General features: G+C 44.4%; 1 protein-coding gene across 2 annotated transcripts; it reads left to right on the top strand.

The window, feature by feature from the left end:
- Positions 1-577: 577 nt before the first annotated feature.
- naa15b (N-alpha-acetyltransferase 15, NatA auxiliary subunit b) lies at positions 578-20,424 on the top strand. Of its 2 annotated transcripts, none has more exons than XM_056409417.1 (20): positions 578-722; positions 5,348-5,432; positions 5,535-5,639; positions 7,552-7,709; positions 8,743-8,877; positions 9,343-9,496; positions 9,704-9,823; positions 9,933-10,028; positions 10,164-10,270; positions 10,782-10,854; positions 10,950-11,119; positions 11,216-11,368; positions 12,137-12,265; positions 13,780-13,993; positions 14,059-14,252; positions 15,096-15,204; positions 16,155-16,253; positions 16,407-16,550; positions 17,651-17,748; positions 18,702-20,424. In XM_056409417.1, the coding sequence occupies exons 1-20, from the start codon at positions 627-629 to the stop codon at positions 18,897-18,899; spliced, it is 2,637 nt and encodes an 878-aa protein (XP_056265392.1). In that variant the 5' UTR covers positions 578-626; the 3' UTR covers positions 18,900-20,424. The 2 variants fall into 2 exon arrangements, with proteins under 2 accessions (XP_056265392.1, XP_056265393.1); XM_056409418.1 differs by lacking the exon at positions 578-722 and adding an exon at positions 3,618-5,107.
- Positions 20,425-21,096: the final 672 nt, after the last annotated feature.

Genomic DNA, 21,096 nt, shown 5'->3' with positions numbered 1-21,096 from the left:
ATTAAAAACACATTAATCACGCTTTGAGAAGCGCAGATTGTATAGAAAGCGTATTGCTGTTGAGAAATTCAACTTTTTTTTAAATCAGCAATATGTAAATTATTCAATATTGGAATACTATAACTCATTTGAATAATGTTGGAACAAAATAATTTTTTTACTTTTGGTGTGCAAAAAAAACTAAAATCACAAACAAATTAATAACCCAAGCAGATTATTTCTGTGTAATTAAATTGTTAGGTATTCATTATCAACTAGAATTGATTTATATTATAATTGTGCTAGTTTAAAATATCTTTAACCTCTTTAAATTATCTGTTTTAATGCTGCAACATCCTATGTTATCAATAACTATTTTACTTAATGATAATCTCCACATTATTAAAATAAATATTGATGTACTTTGAGTTTGTCTTTGAGGTTAAACAATATTTTAAAAAGCATGGACGTGAAAACCCAGCCGCCGCCGCCATTTTGAAAGGTGTTGGATTCACCACGTGAGGAGGAAGTGAGTCAGGGGAGGAAGAAGAGCACGGAGCAATCGAGCGGCGCGGCTGAAAGCGGGCGAACCCCGAGCCGTCACTCGACTCTTCTCGTCTTGACTAGCCGGGGCTAACTGTAGCTACATGTGCGGAGGTCGAGGGGGAAACGAGCTGCGAACCGCAGCGATGCCGACCGTCACTTTGCCGCCGAAAGAGAACGCTCTCTTCAAGAGGATCCTGGTGAGTTGATCGTGAAAGAGGCTGCGCAGACCTGGCGAGTTTAAAGACTCGTCTGCGGCTCTCTCTCTCTCTCTCTCTCTCTCTCTCTCTCTCTCTCTCTGTGTGTGTCAGTTAGCTCTCCGGCTGCTAATGCTAGCTTCCGTTTGTTAGCAGAACAAATGGCATCATTGAATGGGCTCGCCCGGCCCTGACATGCGCTGCCACCGCAACGTGAAGCCACCGACGTGGATGTGCTTGACTCTGATGTGCTGCGTTTAAAAAAAAGTGACTTTGAATGCAGCTCCATTAAAAAAAACAGAAGGATGGAGCGGTCTGGTTTAAATAGCCAGACGTTAGCTTAGCTGTTGCTATAGGCCGCTAGGCTCACCATGGTCACAACAACCGTTAACTTAACGTGTAGTCAGGGCAACGGCAGCTTAAAGCGCCTGAAACTAACCCAACCGCTTTGTTGTGTGTGTTGGTGTGTGACTATCTGGTGTATTATGGTCTGTGTGGTTCGCGGGCCGGCCACTTGACGCGAGCTAACCGGCTAACGGCCGCCGGCTAGCGTCACACATCTCAACCGAGCTAATAACCGGTGAGTCTAAACGTGCGGGACATCCCGTCCGGAGGGCTCCGGTCCACCGGTGCAGGGTGGATCCGGGTCGAACCGGGAAACTTTTTAAAGCTCGTGCATGTGTACGAGGGACGGAACCGGCGTGACCGTGTCAGCAAATCCTGTCACGTTAGGGAGCTGCTTCGGGCCTTCTGTGCTGGGGGCAGCTACCCACCCTCCATCCATCCCTCCCTCCCTCCATCCCTCTCTTCCATCCCCCTCTTCCTTATTTGAGTACCTGTGTCGCTCCGTTGTTTATTTACTATTTGCACACGGTGTCATGTGGGTTTGCAGACATTGTTGAGCAGTTGTGGAACTCGGTAAATATCTTTTTTTTTATAGAAGCTCTGCAAAGAAAAAGTAAAGTATTGTATGCCTTCAATCAAACTCTTGTTCCAGACTCAAGCTCTAGATAGTATAACACTTTAAATAGAATTAAATACATACAAAATCACAATGCATTATAAAGAAGCAACAGTTAAATAACCTGCAAACAATTTGACTCGGCTGCAAAATAAACACTCAAAACATAGATTGTCTGTCGGCGTGTGTGCTGTTTAATTAATAATCCACTTGATTTATCCAGCGCTGTTTAAGATAATGAAAGACACTTTATGTGTTATCATAAAGAGCAATTCAGGGTTAAGTGTCTTGCTCAAGGGCACATCGACGAGGGCGGGGATTGAACCGTCAACCCCCTGATTGATAGACATACCTGCTAACCACAGTCGCCCCAAATAAACATTAAAAAAAACATCCTGTTGAACAATGAGGTTCGGACCGCCCCAGCTCATTTGAATATACGGACACATAAATAAATGAAGAAATACGTGTGGACACATAAATAGAGATATAAATAAATGAAGAAATACAGAAATGTAGAAATACATTTATTTAATGATGTCCTGTTGAGTTATAACTTATATTTATTAATTTCTGTATTTATTTCTGTATTTATACATTTATTCTTGTATTTATTTATACATTTATTTATTCCTGTATTTATTTATTTATTCATACATTTATTTATTTATTCTTGTATTTATTTATTTATTTATACTCAAGTCATTTTAAGTCCTCCATATCCCTCAGGGGGATAATTCCACTTATTGCAAAGTGAAATAATTCTTTGAATGGAAATTTTGTTTTTTCTGATCTCGCACTTTAAAGTGTAGAATTAACCAATGAAAAAAAACTGCAGGATGTGTGTAATTAAGTCACTCGATGACAACAACGTAGACACATTTAACAGTTATAGACACGCCTTCACTACGATAGTTACTAACTTATTACCAAGTTGTTTAAGTTTGTTTATACAACACTGCTACTTTAGTCTTCATGTCTGCTTTATAATCTATGATTAGTACAGAGAATGCATTTAGCAGTCATGTCCTCTGCTGTTCAACACTCAATGAAACCTTTAGGTTTGGTTCGTGAAGAAGAGTTCTGGAAACATGACGTTTGTGTAGAAGGAGAAAACCCAGAATTAAATTGATGTTGTTGATTTCCTCAGTGAGGCTGTGATGTGAGATTTGAAGCATGTCTCTCGCTGGCCGTGGACCACCACTCCGTCCAAGCACCAGTTGGACGAGTTTCTCTGTGGTTCTGTTGTCGTGGGGGGCGAGGCGGTGGTGCGCTTCTCCTTTTTAGTTATCTTAAACCTAAATGAAACCTCGCACTACTTTTTTTTTTAAATTACCTTCGCATTGAAAATGCGGAAGGTAATGTTTTGATCGCCGTGTATTTATTACCTTCGCATTGAAAATGCCGGAAGGTTATGTTTTGATCGCCGTGTATTTATTTATTTATTTATTTATTTGTATGCGTGTTATTCGCAAAACTCAAAAAGTATTGAACCGAATCGCATGAAATTTGGTGGGATGATTGTTTATTATCCGGGGACCAGTTGATTAGATTTTGGGATCGATCGGGTCAAAGGTCAAGGTCAAAGGTCATGAACAGGTCAAATCTTCTTGAATCACATGGAATTTGGTGGGATGATTGGTTATTATCCGGGGACCATTTGATTAGATTTTGGGATCAATCGGGTCAAAGGTCAAGGTCATGGAAAGGTCAACATTTTTTTTACCATAGCACGATACATTCTTGTCCAATTGGCATGCAACTAATGCCAAAATTTTCATAATTCAATGCCCAATCTTGTGATATGCGAAGGTATGCGCTCTACCGAGTGCCCGTTCTAGTTTATTTATTTGTATGCGTGTTCCTCGCATAACTCAAAAAGTATTAAACCGAATCGCATGAAATTTGGTGGGATGATTGGTTATTATCCGGGGACCATTTGATTAGATTTTGGGATCGATCGGGTCAAAGGTCAAGGTCATGAAAAGGTCAAAATCTTCTTTTTACCATAGCGCGGTCAACTTTTATCCAATTGGCATGCAACTAATGCCAAAATGTGGCGACGGTATGCGCTCTACCGAGTGCCCGTTCTAGTTCTCTGTTTTATTGCAGTCTTGTTCTGACATGCAAACTGAACTGTGTTGCAGACAAAGAGTCAAAATGAAGAAAACCCTGGAAGGTGCGTTGGCGCTCTGACCCTAGCGGGTGGCGTTAATCCCTCAAATTGCACTTCCAGGTTTTTACTTTCACTGACGCTCGTAGCGACGCGCCCCAGCAGAGATAATAAGCCCCGTACGTTTTTGTTCGGCTCTCATCGCGCTTCAGTTCAGGAAAGCCGAGTCTGACTCTTACGCTATTTATGCAGGAATGTCGAGATGCATTGTGGGTAGTATTTGGTGGATATAAGTACTATAGGTGCTGTGGCCTTTTAGGATGTCACACATCAAACTAGTGTTTTAGATTACAAATACTCCTCTTTTTTCTGATAGTTTTAATATGAATTGCACAATAAAGACGAGCCTGAAATCTTATGAATGCAAAATCTCCAAATTTAACAGAAACTTAACGGCATGTTTAGTTCACTGCCTGAATGTTTTTAAAAGCTGCCTAATGGACCTTCTCTCTGTAACGTGGGGGCAAAGTTATTTACATGTAATCTTGTAAAATAAAGTGTTGATGATAAACTTTAAATAAATACAGTTGTACAGATGTTTTCTTAATAAAACACAATTAAAACTACCAATGACAACATTTGTTTTAATCAATAATATTTGGTTATTTTAATCTAGAATTAAAAAAATAATCTTAAGAATAATCAGCTAATTAGTTTTTGAAAAAATAATTACAAATATATTATTAAGTGCAGCCCTATTGAACAGTTGGTCTTCTTACATATTGTGTTTTTAAATGATTGTTTTGAGTGGGTGTGTGGGTGGGTGGTTGGGTGTGTGTGGTTGACGTCATCTTTTTTTCTCCCCACCACTAGTGAAGTCGACGGTGGGACAACCATCTGCCAGCTTGACTCCCCGAGCTGTCGCACATCAACTTAAAGGGAGAGGGAGGTGGCGCTCTGTTGATTGCGCAACTGCACACGACATTTAACTTTTAGGGCAAAAAGCTGGTGAATCCTACGAGGTGGTGGAATACTGTGTGTCGTAAAAAGTCTGATTCAATGTCAAAGTTTGTGCAGAATGCTGTTAAATCTTAATAATGTGGATATTTTCTGAAGGAATATTTCTGCAGTACATTATCTGATAATAATCTGCCCAATTTATGACCAGAACTTTTAAACTGCTGACATGACTACGTTGTTCCTCGTTCTTTACGTTCCTTTTCTGTCATTACTAGAACGCTGTAACGATGTTGCTCCCGTGTCCCCGTTCCTTAGTTCATCGGTTTGGATCAATAATCGGATTTTCTGAGAAATGTTAGTTAATCTTCGCTTGTTGTTCTCAATTTTTTCGACGACGTAGTTGTGAATCTCTATTTCGATGTGATTCCGTCACCGTGTTATCCCGCAGAAAGACGTCACGCCCCGCCCGAGTTGAGCGAAGACGAGGCTGTTGACTCCAGGATGAACGTTACGCTGCTCCTCTCTCTGATACACCACTCTCTCGTTCTTTTGGCTTAACGTTCTCTCTCTCTCTCTCTCTCCTTCCGTTCACAGCGATGTTACGAACACAAGCAGTACAGAAACGGGCTGAAGTTCTGCAAACAGATTCTCTCCAACCCCAAGTTTGCAGAGCATGGAGGTAAGCAGCCAGACGTGAGGACGGAGAGATGGATGGAGAAAGCTCTCTTCCGGGGGTTTAAATGTGCATTATCTCTCACTGTCTGCCCCCCCCCCCCTGCAGAGACCCTGGCCATGAAGGGATTGACCCTGAACTGTCTGGGGAAGAAGGAAGAGGCCTACGACCTGGTGAGGAGAGGCCTGCGCAATGACCTCAAGAGCCACGTCTGTATCCTTATTCATGTCGAGGCACATGTGTAATGTGTGTGTAGGCGCAGGAGATGTTCTCCTGGTGAAGCTGCTGTCCCTTTAAAAAACAAAAGTCTTTAAATACAAATCCAGGACTGGAGTGTCATAAATTGTGTAAAATCTGCAGTAGCTCCAACGTTTGCAGTTGTTAGGAGCCCGAGACGGGAAGACACCGGTTTAATGATGTTTAAAGGTGATCGGAGTAGAAAACGAAGCCACGCGTTATTATGGTGGAGAAGTTGTTGGCGAGGAAGCGTAAAGCTTTAAGTTATAGGCACGTTGGAACCTCTTATGGTGTGTTCACACCGGACGCGTCAAAATTTTGACGCGCGTCGAGATTACATGTTAAGTCAATGCAAAGCTGCGTCGAAGCTGCGTAGCTGCGTATTTTCCAGCGAGCAGCGCGTCAGACGCGTTTGAAGCAGCACGAACAGAGGGTTTGTCGCGGGGCGAACTCAGCGAACAGCGCGAACAGACGCAGCTCGTTGACGAAGTTCAAATTTCCCAACTCTGGCAGCAAAGACGCGTGAGTCATAGTTGCGTCAGCCAATCAGCGTTGAGCAGCTCGTCATCGTCCTGCCGGTCGAAAAAAATGGAGGAAAAGATTATTGTCGCTGTCTGTGGGCACCCCGAACTTTACGATCCAACTCTTTATGCTTACCGAAACCGGAGCTATAAAGATAAAGCGTGGAACAAGGTCGGAGAAGCCGTGGGACTACCTGGTAAGTTTTGAATGTATGTATTTGCTTTTATTCTCGCTATTTGTTGTACTTTACTATCAACCAACCGCCGGCATATGTGTTTCATGGCAGGAGATCTGCCGCCGGAGGTGGAAAAGTCTCAGAGACACGTATCAAAGAGAGAAGAGAGAGAGAGCAGCGAGAAGCGCAGTGGGAGTGCAGCTCGGTCCACTAAAAAGTGGAAGTACGCTGCGGTCCTGTGGTTCCTCGACTCATTTATGACTCCGCCCCCGAGGCGTCCGACGCGTCTGGTGTGAACACCCTTTTTTCGACGCGCGTCAAGACTGCTGCGTCAGACGCGTCGAGAATTTTTTCGACGCGTCCGGTGTGAACGCACCATTATACTCTTTGTTGTAGTATTTATCCAAACCACTAGAGGGCGTGAGAACAAAATTTACAGCGAAGAATCAAAAGGGCTACGAGTGGAACTCATGTGGGGGTAACTGACAAAGCCATAAACTAACCTCCACAATGCTGAGAGAATTGTAGTCTTCTGTATATATAATTTTTTTTATAGAAGCGCCATTTTTTCTTAAAGGTCACGTATTTCATAAAGAAGCGAAGGTTAAATATCCTGCAAACAATTTGATTCGGCTGCACAATAAATACTCAAATGTAGGTTTTTTAAGACGTTCTCCTTCTAACTCGATTAAAATCTAATTGCCGTTCTTTGTGTAATCACTCGTTGGTGAATATTATTAATCGGTGAACTACCAAGTTACAAAGAATTCAACGGTGCTGACAACAATTTAAGAGAGTAAGGTCCCTCTTTGGTGTGTGTGTGTGTGTGTGTGTGTGTGTGTGTGTGTGTGTGTGTGTGTGTGTGTGTGTGTGTGTGTGTGTGTGTGTGTGTGTGTGTGTGTGTGTGTGTGTGTGTGTGTGTGTGTGTGTGTGTGTGTGTGTGTGTGTGTGTGTGTGTGTGTGTGTGTGTGTGTGTGTGTGATATATATATATATATCATCTCTGCACATTTACAGCAGATAAGTTCCTAAAGTCGACACAACGTCTCCGAGAGCTTTTTATGAGTTCCGGTCTCTCTTATGTGGCGTCTACTTTGAGGGACGTACGCCGATGCACTCAGTGTGTTGGGTTGAATTGTGTGTGTGTGCGTCTGTCCGAGCGGCGCTTGTTCCTTAACCCGCGCCGCCCCAGGCTGGCACGTGTACGGCCTCCTGCAGCGCTCCGACAAGAAGTACGACGAGGCCATCAAGTGTTACCGCAACGCTCTGAAGTGGGACAAGGACAACCTGCAGATCCTCCGAGACCTGTCGCTGCTGCAGATCCAGATGCGGGACCTGGAGGGCTACAGGGTGAGCGCAACCCACAGCTCACGGGGGTTATTACCAGATACTATTGTTGTATTTATCGAAACGGAAAGACGCATCTTCCGTCGTCCCGACGCACATTTAAGAAGTATGTTCTTTGTAATAAGAGTAAAACAAACTGGAATCATTCGTTGGGGGGGGGGGGGGGGGGGCTTTCTGGAATGCACCCTCCCATCTGTCGCTCTGCTTCGTCCAGATCGGATACCGTTTTTTGTTTTTGGAGGGCCGGGTGCGTCAGCGGGCCGATATCCGGTTGCAGCCGGGCTTCACGGAGCAGAACGACTCTCGAGGGATTTAGATGCTTATTTAGTATAAAATGTCGAGATGAAAAGTGTAGTCGAAAGGATTAAACGTATCGATGAGAATGGAGGGGCTCTAAGTCGTTGGGTAGCATTGTCAGGGCACCGCAGTTGAACTCTGACCCCTTGTGGAGAGTCTAATGTTTGCAGCACCTAAAATAAGAGCTAAAATTTAAAAACACATCCCTATCACCCGATGCGGTTTATCGACGATCTGGCAGAAAACCTGATCGGGGCGTCTCAAAAGGTTCAGTTTTTTGTTTTTATGCATTCAAAGTTAAAGTTTATCAGGGTTCGAACGGTCATGGAAAACTTGGAAACGTCCTGGAATTTAAAAATGGTTTATTTTCCAGGCGTGGGAAAGTCCGTGAAAAAAATGTAATCCCAGAAATTTTGGAAAAGTCCTGGTAATTTGTTATATTCATATGTTAGTTTACGCAGTTTGATTAAAAGAATAAACATGTATACACACATTTATTCTTTTAATCAAACTATTGTCTCTCATTTAAGGTTCATGACTCGTGTAGACACGGAGATTTCACAAAATGTTTGGACATGGAAATTTGGTTTAAAAGTCCTGGAAATCCATCAACATTTTTATGAACCCTGGTTTACGATCCGTTGCATCCCTATAATTAGGTTTCTTATCGTCTTTCCTTGGTTCTGTTCTGGACTGCGTGGCTAGAAATGGACCCGTGTTTTTGCTCGTTGTTCTTTAGGAGACGCGCTACCAGCTGCTGCAGCTGCGCCCCGCACAGCGGGCCTCCTGGATCGGCTACGCCATCGCCTACCACCTCCTGGAAGACTACGAGATGGCCGCCAAGATCATCGAAGAGTTCCGGAAAACACAACAGGTCCGACCCGACGACGGTTTTTACCGTTCCCGTGTTTGTGCGAGGAGAACTGCACATGCACACAAAGAACTAGAACGGGCACTCGGTAGAGCGCATACCTTCGCATATCACAAGACTGGGCATTGAATTATGAACATTTTGGCATTAGCTGCATGCCAATTGGATACAAATTGACCACGCTATGGTAAAATGAAGATTTTGACCTTTTCATGACCTTGACCTTTGACCCGATTGATCCCAACATTTTATCAAATGGTCCCCGGATAATAACCAATCATCCCACCAAATTTCATGCGATTCGGTTTAATACTTTTTGTGTTATGCAAGTAACATGAATACAAATAAATAAATATAAAATTAATAAATACACGGCGATCAAAGCATAACCTTCTGCATTTTCAATGCGACGGTAATGAGGAAGAAGTGCATCCGGCAGTTGATCAGCAAACTTGTTGTGTTCCCCAGACGTCTCCAGACAAAGTGGACTACGAGTACAGCGAGCTGCTGCTGTACCAGAACCAGGTGCTGAGGGAAGCGGGCCTGTACAAGGAGGCTCTGGAGCATCTGTCCAGCTACGAGAAGCAGATCTGTGACAAGCTGGCTGTGGAGGAGACTCGAGGTGGATTTATTTGACTATTTGGTTCTTTTTTGTGGGATTAATTTGCATATTGGTGTTTTCTAAACTAGTTTTTGTCACGAGTAAATATTTGCACGCGACAGAATCGCTCTGTGCCTGGCGTCAGAGGCTTTATCTTTTGCACCGAGTTCTAAATTCAAGTGCATTTTCTTTTGTCTCGTCGTCACTCCCTCTTCTTCTCGTCCGTAGGAGAGCTGCTGCTGAAGTTGGAGCGTCTGGACGAAGCCACAGAGGTCTACCGCCGGCTGCAGGAGAGGAACCCAGAGAACTGGTCCTATTACCGCGGCTTGGAAAATGCCCAAAAGCCAGGTGAGCGACACCGGCGTCATCACCGGCTGCACGAGCGTCCACGTTCATCCGGTACGAGCTGCACCTGACAACTTTACTGATTTTTCTTTTTCTTCTTTTTCTCCTCCAGGCGGCGTAGAAGAGAGACAAAAGATCTATGAAGACGCCTGGGAGAAGTTCCCTAAAGGACTGGTTCCTCGCCGACTGCCCCTCAACTTCCTCTCCGGTGTGGCCGAATACATCCGCGCCCGTTTACACAAACTCGAGGCTCCTTTCAGCTTCAGACGTTTGATTGTTTTTACTCGTTTTCTGGGAGTTTTCTGTCCTCTAATCTCTTCCGTCTCGTCGCGTTTCTCCGTAGGCGAGAAGTTCCGAGAGTGCCTGGACCGGTATCTGCGGTTGAACTTAAGCAAAGGCTGTCCGCCGGTCTTCACCACGCTAAAATCACTGTACAGCAACAAAGAAAAGGTGCCGCCGCCGCTCGAGACGCGACGGGGTGACATAGTGCGCTTGATGGACGAGAGCTCCGGCTGAGGGAAAGCTTGGCGTGAGCTCGGTTTAGAGGGATAGTTTGGATGTGCGAGGTCCTGACGGGAGCAACGTACTGCTGTTAATGTCATTTAGATGCCTAAAACAAAAAGACCCCCGCCCTTAAAACGCCGTCTGTCAGTTTTAAGTGTTCACTAGATTTAAACCAACTCGTTGCGGGCATAGATAACGGCCTCAATTCCCTTCTTTTTTTGGGAAACAAATATCTCCCGGCAAGTTAAAAAAAGGGGCATATTCTAAACATGGCGTACTCAAACGGATATTGAGCGATGCACTTGCTGCCTCGCTGCTGATTGACGTTCACCGTCTGATAAGTGCTTCATACGAGCCACGGTTCAAAAGACCCCGAACTACGCCTTTAAAAAAAAGTTATTCAGAACCCTTCCTGCTGCAGGTGGAGGTAACGTGCTCTCTCTCTTTCTCCCTGCAGGTGTCAATCATAGAAGAGTTGGTCGTCAGCTATGAAACCACTTTGAAAAGCTGCCGAATGTTCAACCGGAACGGTGAGGAGAAAATTCATGAACGTCTTTTGCAAGATGACGATTCGTGCTGACGACGACGTGTACTTACACACACTCTCTTAATTTCACCGCCTCAGATGACGGCAAGGAGGAGCCGCCCACCACGCTGCTGTGGGTGCAGTACTTCCTGGCGCAGCACTACAACGTTATCGACCAACAGACACTGGCTCTGGAATACATCAACGCGGCCATCGAGAGCACGCCGACGCTCATCGAGCTGTTCCTCATAAAGGCGAAGATTTACAAGGTAAAGATATATCTCTGCTCCGCGGCTTCGTACGCGTGTCGACGGTTTGACCGAGAAGCTTCGCTGACCCGGTGGTTGTGTTGACGTCTCCCGCAGCACGCCGGCAACATCAAAGAGGCGGCGCAGTGGATGGACGAGGCCCAGGCTCTGGACACCGCCGACCGGTTCATCAATTCCAAGTGTGCCAAGTACATGCTGAAGTCCGGCATGGTCAAAGAGGCCGAGGAGATGTGCTCCAAGTTCACCAGGGTAAGAGGCCTACAGCCGAAGAAAACCTTTTTATTTATTTATATATATTTAAAATGTATTTATATTTAATATATGTATATGTTTAATATATTTATATATTTAATATATTTATATATTTATATTTAATATTTATTTATATTTAATATATATTTATATTTAATCTCTCTCTCTATATATATATATATATATTATATATATATATTTCAATTCTAAATATATATTAATTAATTAAGATACATATTTTAAATATACATATATAAATACATGTATATATATTTTAAATAAATATACATATTTTAAGTATTTATTTAAAATATATATTTATATATGTATATTTTAAGTATTTATATTTAAAATATATGTGTATTTATTTATATATATGTATATTTAAAATCCGTGTATATATATATATGTTTATTGTTTGTGCGTCGGTTAACAGGTAATTAAGGCTGAGATGAATAAACTTCAAAAGAAAATTAAATATATTAAAGAGAACCACATTTCCCTAAATTAATAAATTAAAAAGTATATACAATGTAATAATAATTAATTGTATTGAAACAGTCAACCGATAAAAGTGATTCTGTGGTCTACTGCAAGCTGTATTTACACAATGTAAATACTTTATTAGTGTTTTATAAAATGTGCAGCAACATGTCTTTGTTTGCTGCCATCTCCTCCATCTAGTTTCACTCTTTTTAATTAATAATGTTTGTCTTTTATTGTGAAATGTTCCGGTGATAACTGACCTCTGACCTCTGTGTGCAGGAGGGGGCGTCGGCCGTGGAGAACCTCAACGAGATGCAGTGCATGTGGTTCCAGACGGAGTGCGCGCTCGCCTACAAGTCCATGAACCGGTTCGGAGACGCCCTGAAGAAGTGCCACGAGATCGAGAGGGTGAGCCTCCTTCTCTGTGTCCTTCTCTCACTATGTCTCCTTCTCTGTCTCCTTCTCTCACTATGTCTCCTTCTCCGTGTCCTTCTCTCACTATGTCTCCTTCTCTGTCTCCTTCTCTCACTATGTCTCCTTCTCTCACTATGTCTCCTTCTCTGTGTCCTTCTCTCACTATGTCTCCTTCTCTGTGTCCTTCTCTCACTATGTCTCCTTCTCTGTGTCCTTCTCTCACTATGTCTCCTTCTCTGTCTCCTTCTCTCACTGTCTCCTTCTCCGTGTCCTTCTCTCACTATGTCTCCTTCTCTGTCTCCTTCTCTCACTGTCTCCTTCTCTGTGTCCTTCTCTCACTATGTCTCCTTCTCTGTGTCCTTCTCTCACTATGTCTCCTTCTCTGTCTCCTTCTCTCACTATGTCTCCTTCTCTGTCTCCTTCTCTCACTATGTCTCCTTCTCTGTCTCCTTCTCTCACTGTCTCCTTCTCTGTCTGTGTCCTTCTCTCACTATGTCTCCTTCTGTCTGTCTCCTTCTCTGTCTGTGTCCTTCTCTCACTATGTCTCCTTCTCTGTCTCCTTCTCTCACTATGTCTCCTTCTCTCACTGTCTCCTTCTCTCACTGTCTCCTTCTCTCACTATGTCTCCTTCTGTCTGTCTCCTTCTCTGTCTGTGTCCTTCTCTCACTATGTCTCCTTCTCTGTCTCCTTCTCTCACTATGTCTCCTTCTCTCACTGTCTCCTTCTCTCACTGTCTCCTTCTCTCACTATGTCTCCTTCTCTGTCTGTCTCCTTCTCTGTCTGTCTCCTTCTCGTCTGTCTTCTCTCACTGTCTCCTTCTCTCACTATGTCTCCTTCTCTGTCTCCTTCTCTGTCTGTGTCCTTCTCTCACTATGTCTCCTTCTATGTCTCCTTCTCTCACTATGTCTCCTTCTCTGTCTCCTTCTCTCACTGTCTCCTTCTCTCACTTTCTCCTTCTCTCACTCTGTCTCCTTCTGTCTGTCTTCTCTCACTGTCTCCTTCTCTGTCTGTCTCCTTCTCTCACTTTCTCCTTCTCTCGCTCTGTCTCCTTCTCTGTCTCTCTTCTCTCACTGTCTCCTTCTCTCAGTGTCTCCTTCTCTGTCTGTCTCCTTCTCTCACTCAGTCTCCTTCTCTGTCTGTCTCCTTCTCTCACTCAGTCTCCTTCTCTGTCTGTCTCCTTCTCTCACTATGTCTCCTTCTCTGTCTGTGTCCTTCTGTCTGTCTTCTCTCAGTCCGTCTCCTTCTCTCACTATGTCTCCTTCTCTGTCTGTCTCCTTCTCTCACTTTCTCCTTCTCTCGCTCTGTCTCCTTCTCTGTCTCTCTTCTCTCACTGTCTCCTTCTCTCACTCTGTCTCCTTCTCTCACTGTCTCCTTCTCTCACTGTCTCCTTCTCTGTCTGTCTCCTTCTCTCAGTCCGTCTCCTTCTCTCTCTCTCTCCTCCTCTTTTCAGCGTCCCCTGTGGGTCAAGTCGTCGCGGTTTCTTTTGACACCTTCCTCCTCTTCCTCAGCATTTTGTGGAGATCACAGACGACCAGTTTGACTTCCACACGTACTGCATGAGGAAGATGACGCTGCGCTCCTACGTGGACCTGCTGAAGCTGGAGGACGTGCTCCGCATGCACCCCTTCTACTACAAGACGGCCGTCTGCGCCATCCAGATCTACCTGAGTCTCCATGACAACCCGCTGACCGACGACAGCAAGGAGCTGCAGGCGGAGACCGGTGAGGCCGAGGAGGGAGGAAGCGAGGACACGAGGACATCTTGTTAACGCTTCTCTCTCCTCCAGCCAACTTCTCGGACAAAGAGCTGAAGAAGCTGAGGAACAAGCAGCGGAGGGCCCAGAAGAAGGCCCAGCTGGAGGAGGAGAAGAAGATCGCGGAGAAGGAGAAGCAGCTCAAGAACCAGAAGAAGAAGAAGGAGGACGACGACGAGGAGATCGGAGGACCCAAGGAGGAGCTGATTCCTGACAAGCTCGTCAAGGTCGGTGAAGGACACGCGAAGATTCCTCACTCTGTCTCTGCCTCCTTCTCTCGCTCTGCATCTCCTTCTCTCACTCTGCATCTCCTTCTCTCACTCTGTCTCCTTCTCTCACTCTGTCTCCTTCTCTCGCTCTGTCTCCTTCTCTCGCTCTGCATCTCCTTCTCTCACTCTGCATCTCCTTCTCTCGCTCTGTCTCCTTCTCTCGCTCTGCATCTCCTTCTCTCACTCTGTCTCCTTCTCTCGCTCTGCCTCCTTCTCTCACTCTGCATCTCCTTCTCTCACTCTGTCTCCTTCTCTCACTCTGTCTCCTTCTCTCACTCTGCATCTCCTTCTCTCACTCTGTCTCTGTCTCCTTCTCTCGATTTGTCTTCTTCTCTCGCTCTGTCTCCTCTCATTCTGTCTCCTTCTCTCACTCTGTTTCTGTCTCCTTCTCCCACTCTGTCTCCTTCTCTGTCTCTGTCTCCTTCTCTCATTCTGTCTCCTTCTCTCATTCTGTCTCCTTCTCTCACTCTGTTTCTCTCTCCTTCTCCCACTCTGTCTCCTTCTCTGTCTCCTTCTCTCACTCTGTCTCTGTCTCCTTCTCTGTCTCTGTCTCCTTCTCTCATTCTGTCTCCTTCTCTCACTCTGTTTCTGTCTCCTTCGCCCACTCTGTCTCCTTCTCTGTCTCCTTCTCTCATTCTGTTTCTGTCTCCTTCTCCCACTCTGTCTCCTTCTCTGTCTGTCTCCTTCTCTATCTGTCTCTGTCTCCTTCTCTGTCTCCTTCTCTCACTCTGTTTCTGTCTCCTTCTCTCACTCTGTCTCCTCAAAGGGAGCTTGAGTTAAGTGAAGTGTGTTTCCTCTCAGGTCGAGTATCCTCTGGAAGAAGCCGTGAAGTTCCTGATTCCTCTCAAACATCTGGTGAAGGACAAAATCGACACGCACCTCCTGGCCTTCGAGATATACTTCAGAAAAGGTAGGAGGGCACATCGGAAAAACACCGAGTCACCCAGGGGTCATACGGTCATGGAAAACCTGGAAAATCCCCAAAGTTTGGTTGAAGTCATGGAAATGTTGTTATATTCATATGTGCATTTTCCGCTGAGTCTTAAATAATTAAGATGTTTTTTTAAAGAATGACGCTTTGAATATAATCCGGCATACCCTCTTTTATACTCGCACATTTTCCACGCTGCAAGTGAACGCACCTTAACTGAAAAAACATAAATGTTTATTATTTTAATCTAAACTATTGTCTCTCATTCATTTTAGTCATTTAAGGTTATTTACTGTATGCTTTGGAATTCTCTTTGTTAGTTTAAATATAACATTTGATCACTTTTGCACAAAGATAAAAAAAAGTTTGGTTATGGAAATTTGGTTTAAAATCCTGGACACCCATTGGTCACCGTGGGGATGAACCCTGTTCATTGGTCATGAGGATGAACCTGTTCATTGGTCATGAGGATGAACCTGTTCATTGGTCATGTGGATGAACCTGTTCATTGGTCATGTGGATGAACCTGTTCATTGGTCATGTGGATGAACCTGTTCATTGGTCATGAGGATGAACCTGTTCATTGGTCATGTGGATGAACCTGTTCATTGGTCGTGTGGATGAACCTGTTCATTGGTCATGAGGATGAACCTCTTCATTGGTCATGAGGATGAACCTGTTCATTGGTCATGTGGATGAACCTGTTCATTGGTCATGTGGATGAACCTGTTCATTGGTCATGAGGATGAACCTGTTCATTGGTCATGAGGATGAACCTGTTCATTGGTCATGTGGATGAACCCTGTTCATTGGTCATGAGGATGAACCTGTTCATTGGTCATGAGGATGAACCTGTTCATTGGTCATGTGGATGAACCCTGTGTACCTTTTCTTTTTTTTTAAACTTCAATCCATTTTTTCTCCTCCAGAGAAATACCTGTTGATGCTCCAGTCCGTGAAGAGGGCGTTGGCCATCGCCCCCGGCCACCCGTGGCTCCACCAGTGTCTAGTCCGCTTCTTTAAAGGAGGTACGAGAGGGGGCGCCTCCTCCACAGCTTTATCCACGCATCCTTTCTCTTTCCACCCTCCTCTTGCCCTTTTTCCACCCTCCTTCGTTCTCTACACTCCTCCCACAATTCTTTCAACTTCCTCCCTTCCTTTCTCTTCCTGTTGTCTTCCAGTCTCCGAGAGCACGGAGCTGCCCGTGGTGGTCCGGACGGTCCTGAAGCAGGAGATCACCCGGCTGTTCGGAGACAGCAATGCCATGAGCTTCAACCAGGCCTACCTCACTAAGCACTCGAACTCCATACCACACCGACTGGCCGGTAGGACGCACACACACACACGCACACACACACAGTGATACACTGACGCAAAATACCTAAAATATCTGTTCCCGTGTCCTCGTGATGCGTTTCAGAAGCAGTTTTCTCTCTCGCACTCTTCTCCAACATTCCTCTTAAAGTCTTAATGTTGGGCTGCTCTCCAATTATACATGCACAATTATTTGGGTCAATTTACTCGTTGAAATTCTTTCACTTTTAAAAGAAGAAGAAATGCGCAAACTGGATTTACTTCTAACTTTAATTAATCTTAACTTAATTAAAGGCTCTCTTTTGGTGAGTTTTGGGCATTTAGAGAGCCGTCTAGGAGGGAGGATGGGGGCGGGGGGGTACTTCATGGAAGGAAATGTTGTTGATGGTATATAATGAGATTTTATAAAAAGTTAAGCGAACCAATCTGGTGCACTTTTGAGTTAAAATTAGCAGGTTATGAAGAACTTTGTAATCATAAACACATTGTTGTGTAAATATGAATGAAAAAAAAAATTTCATAATAATTTAAAGAATCGTTCTTTTGGTTGCAAATGATATACATTGTTCCATCTTTTACCATTAAAAAAATAAAAATAAATCCATCTTGAGTTTATCTTACATTTTTGGGGGGGTATTTCGTGTTTCTGAAAATGTATGTTTTTACGCACAGGGTTCTTACGGTCATGGAAAACCTGGAAAAGTCATGGAGAAAGAAAAAGAAGAGGTTATTCTCAGGCCTGGAAAATTCCTTGTAAAAAAATATAATCCCAAAAGTTTTGGGAAAATCCTGTAAATGTTCATTTTCGCCATTTGATTAAAAGAATAAACATTAATATAAATATTCACTCGACTCGAGATGTAAACATTTAAAAGACGGTAATCTTTTAAATCTTATTTATTTCTATTGCTTCGGGTTTTCACAAACATTACGACCAGCTGGTCAGACGCATCCCCCGAGTCACGGTGACTATCTGGTGACTATCTGGTTTCCTCTTTCTCAAAATACTTCCACGTGCCGAAAAACAAGCGCTTCTCCCACTCGTCGTTTTAAGAGCCTCACGGACGCTCTTCTCTTCTTCTCCTCTTCTTCTCTTCTCTCTCTCTTTTAGCTGCGAAGATGATGGTGCATCTGGACTCATCGACGGAGACGAAGGCCGCGGCGCTCGCCAGCGCTCTCGACGAGTCCCTGAACAACAGAAGCATACAGGTACTCGCCTGGACATCAGGGGGTTGTTACATGAAATACCTGGAACAATGCTGGGATGCACTGGGGCTCGCGAAGCAGATAGGCTCATAGAGGAAGAGAGGAAAGGAGGCAAGGTAGGAAAGGAAGAAAGGCACGGAAGGTAGGAAAGAGGCATGCACAGTGGAAAGGAAGAAAGGAGGCACGGAAGGTAGGAAGGAATGGATGGTAGGTAGGAAGGGAGTAAAGGAAAGGAGGCAAGGTAGGAGGGTAGGGAAGGAAGGTAGGTAAAGAGGGAAGGACAGGAGTCAAGTGAGGTAAGAGGAGGCACGGAAGGTAGGAAAGAAGGAAGGAATGGAGGAATGGATGGTAGGTAGGAAGGGAGTAAAGGAAAGGAGGCAAGGTAGGAGGGGAGGGAAGGAAGGAAGGAAAAGAGGGAAGGTAGGAAAAGAGGGAAGGACAGGAGTCAAGTGAGGTAAGAGGAGGCACGGAAGGTAGGAAAGAAGGAAGGAATGGATGGTAGGTAGGAAGGGAGTAAAGGAAAGGAGGCAAGGTAGGAGGGGAAGGAAGGAAAAGAGGGAAGGTAGAAAAAGAGGGGAGTAAGGTAAGAGGAGGCACGGAAGGTAGGAAAGTAGGCATGGCTGGTAGGAAGGAAGCTAGGCAAGGGAGGAAGTAAAGGAGGCAAGGAAGATAGGAAAGGAAAAAGGTGGCACGGAAAGGAGGAAAAGGTGTTGGGGAAAGGAGGCATGGACGGTAGGAAAAGGAGGGGAGGAAGGAAGGAAAAGGGAGAAGGCAGCCAGGCAGGGAAGGAAAGGAAGCCAGGCAAGGAATGAAGCCCCCCCCCCCTCCATGTATATAACACACGGAGCCGTCTGGGCGTCCGGTGAAAGGTTCTGGTTGTGTTTGCGGTTCTGTTGACCCGCCGGTTCCTTCCACTCGATGCGTAGGACTAACGTCGGTTCCTCTTCCCTCGTCAGATCTGCACGGAGGTCCTGGAGTGTCTCCGGGGCGCCGTGCTGGGCGACTGCAAGGAGCTCGCCGAGTCGTACCGCGCCGAGTGCCGCCAGCTGTACCCGTACACGCTGGCGTTCACGCCCCCGGGCTACGAGGAGAACGCCAAGATCGCCAACGGAGACGTGTCCACGGAGACGGAGGAGCTAGCCAATGAGATGTGAGCGCCGACGGAACAGCGACACGAGAGCGAGAGAGAGAGAGAAGGAGAAGGAGAAGGAATTGGGCCGAGCACAGAGCCTTGTGGTACGCCCCGGCGGCCATCTTTGTCCAGCCAGACACACGGGGAGGGAAAACGGAAAAAATGGGTGTTTTCGTTCTTTTGGCGCCGCTTCATCGGGTCGGTCCTGGCTCGGCTCGGCTCTCTCCCACGTGGTGGAAATCAGGACTGTGTGTGTGTGTGTGTGTGTGTGTGTGTGTTTGTTGAGAGCATGTGTGCGGTTGTGTATATTTGTGGGGAAAGAAGAGGGGGGGGGGGGGGGGGGTGAAGAGGAAGATAACGGAATGGCCATTTTACTTTTTTTTTTTTAATAAAGCCGACATCCAAGCTGAAAAATAAACGTTGTCAGACTGTCGGGACGAGACTGTGATGGACCGACGCGTCCGTTTCCCCGGGAGATGATCGGCGACAGACGCCGACCGCACGAGTTCTGACACACTGCGTCTCCCCCCCCCCCCCCCCCTCTTATTTTTAAAAAACAAAGCTCATTTAAATGATAATAGGACACTAACTGTCACTGGGGAGGGGGGGGGAGGCCGAGCTGAGTGGATCTACTCTCTGATGGATCTGTAGGAAGCTGAGGAGGGTGAGGAGGCGGAGCTACTGAGGATCATCTGTATCTGCTGTGTGGAGGACCTGAACATGTGAACACACTTTTTTCTCCATTTTTTTTTGTTCCACCCCCGGTTAAAATTTTGTTTGTCTGTTTAATAATGGAGCTTCTCATAGCACAGGTTTAAAAAAAAATACTACACTGTTGTGTGTTTGTGTGCGCCATTTCAAGTACAGCGATTCTCTGTTTAACACTTTTTTACATAATTATGAGCCATTTGGATCGATCTAAAGCATAAAGCAATACCCTAGACGGCCTCCGGTCCGGAGGCGGATCCCTGGAGCTCTTTACTGATGACGCTTCATCTCTAGACGCGGTTCTCCTGCAGAGCCGCTCGCGTCACTCGTTTAGAAACGGTTTTATTATGACGGCGTGAACACGGGGAATGTTTCCTCTCTGAGGGGCTCGTTCTTCTCTTTCATTCAAAATGGCTCCTCCCCAAAAGGTCAGAGTTCAGGGTCCAAAGGTCCCGTGGCCCCCGAAGTGACGGAAGGGAAAAATGTTACACGGCTATTAAATTTATGAGCATCTGGAATTTTGTTATATATATTTTTCTCCCATTCCTCCCTCTTTCCCCCCCCCCCCCCAATAATCTTATTTTTCTTCCCCAGTTTTCCTCTTGATTTGGGTTCTAATGTGAAAGATGAAATCTCTGAGATGGAAATGTATGATATCTCTGGATTTTTATTTTTTATTAAAACCAAACTAAAGAAAACTTGATTATTCCTTTTCATCTGTCTTGTGAAGCCACTGTTAAACACACACCTCGGATGTGTACAATTCATACAGTTTGTTAGTTAAGTATGGATTTGTTATTAAAAAATAAAATCAAAGCCAGAGTTGGTTTACAAACTAAGCAGATTTGTTGTAATTACGTTTCCACTATATTTCCAGGGTTTGGGACAAACTTCAGGTAACTGACTGAAGTGAATCCACCGCTAGGGGGCAGCACCCGGTTACACTGGCGGGGCCGCTGAGGATAAAGGAGCTGCTGAAAGAACAGATTCAAAATATATATATTATATATAAGAAATTGATCACGTCACCATGTTGACAATTCATTCGTTAAAGCGTGGCAGGATGAAAAAAAAATACTCACGCCGGCATAATGGAAGATAGAAACAGTCAAGGCCTTTTTATTGGTACAAGCTTTTAAAGTTGTTTTTTCACAAAAAAATCTAAAGAAAATAATCAATATATATATATTTGTAATGTTATGTGATTGATAAACCACATCCATAAAAGAGTGCCAAACTTTTTTTGCAATAATATTACACTATACATTTGGAAACTTTTATATTGACTGTGCAGGTCCAACTAAGTTAAATATTTTTATTTAGAAAAATAAAAAATAAAAAAATGTGTGTATATATATATACATATATTGATATATATTAAATAAAATATATAATATGTGTTATATCACATTTATATATTGTATTTTATATAAAATATATATATTATATATGTATTATACAAAATATATGCGTTGTATAAAATATGTATATATATTGTATTTTATATATAT

Source organism: Pseudoliparis swirei, chromosome 24 (assembly GCF_029220125.1).
Source record: "Pseudoliparis swirei isolate HS2019 ecotype Mariana Trench chromosome 24, NWPU_hadal_v1, whole genome shotgun sequence".
Lineage (NCBI taxonomy): Eukaryota > Metazoa > Chordata > Actinopteri > Perciformes > Liparidae > Pseudoliparis > Pseudoliparis swirei.
Note: the sequence above shows the minus strand (reverse complement) of the source record. Positions and strands in the feature narration are given on the sequence as shown.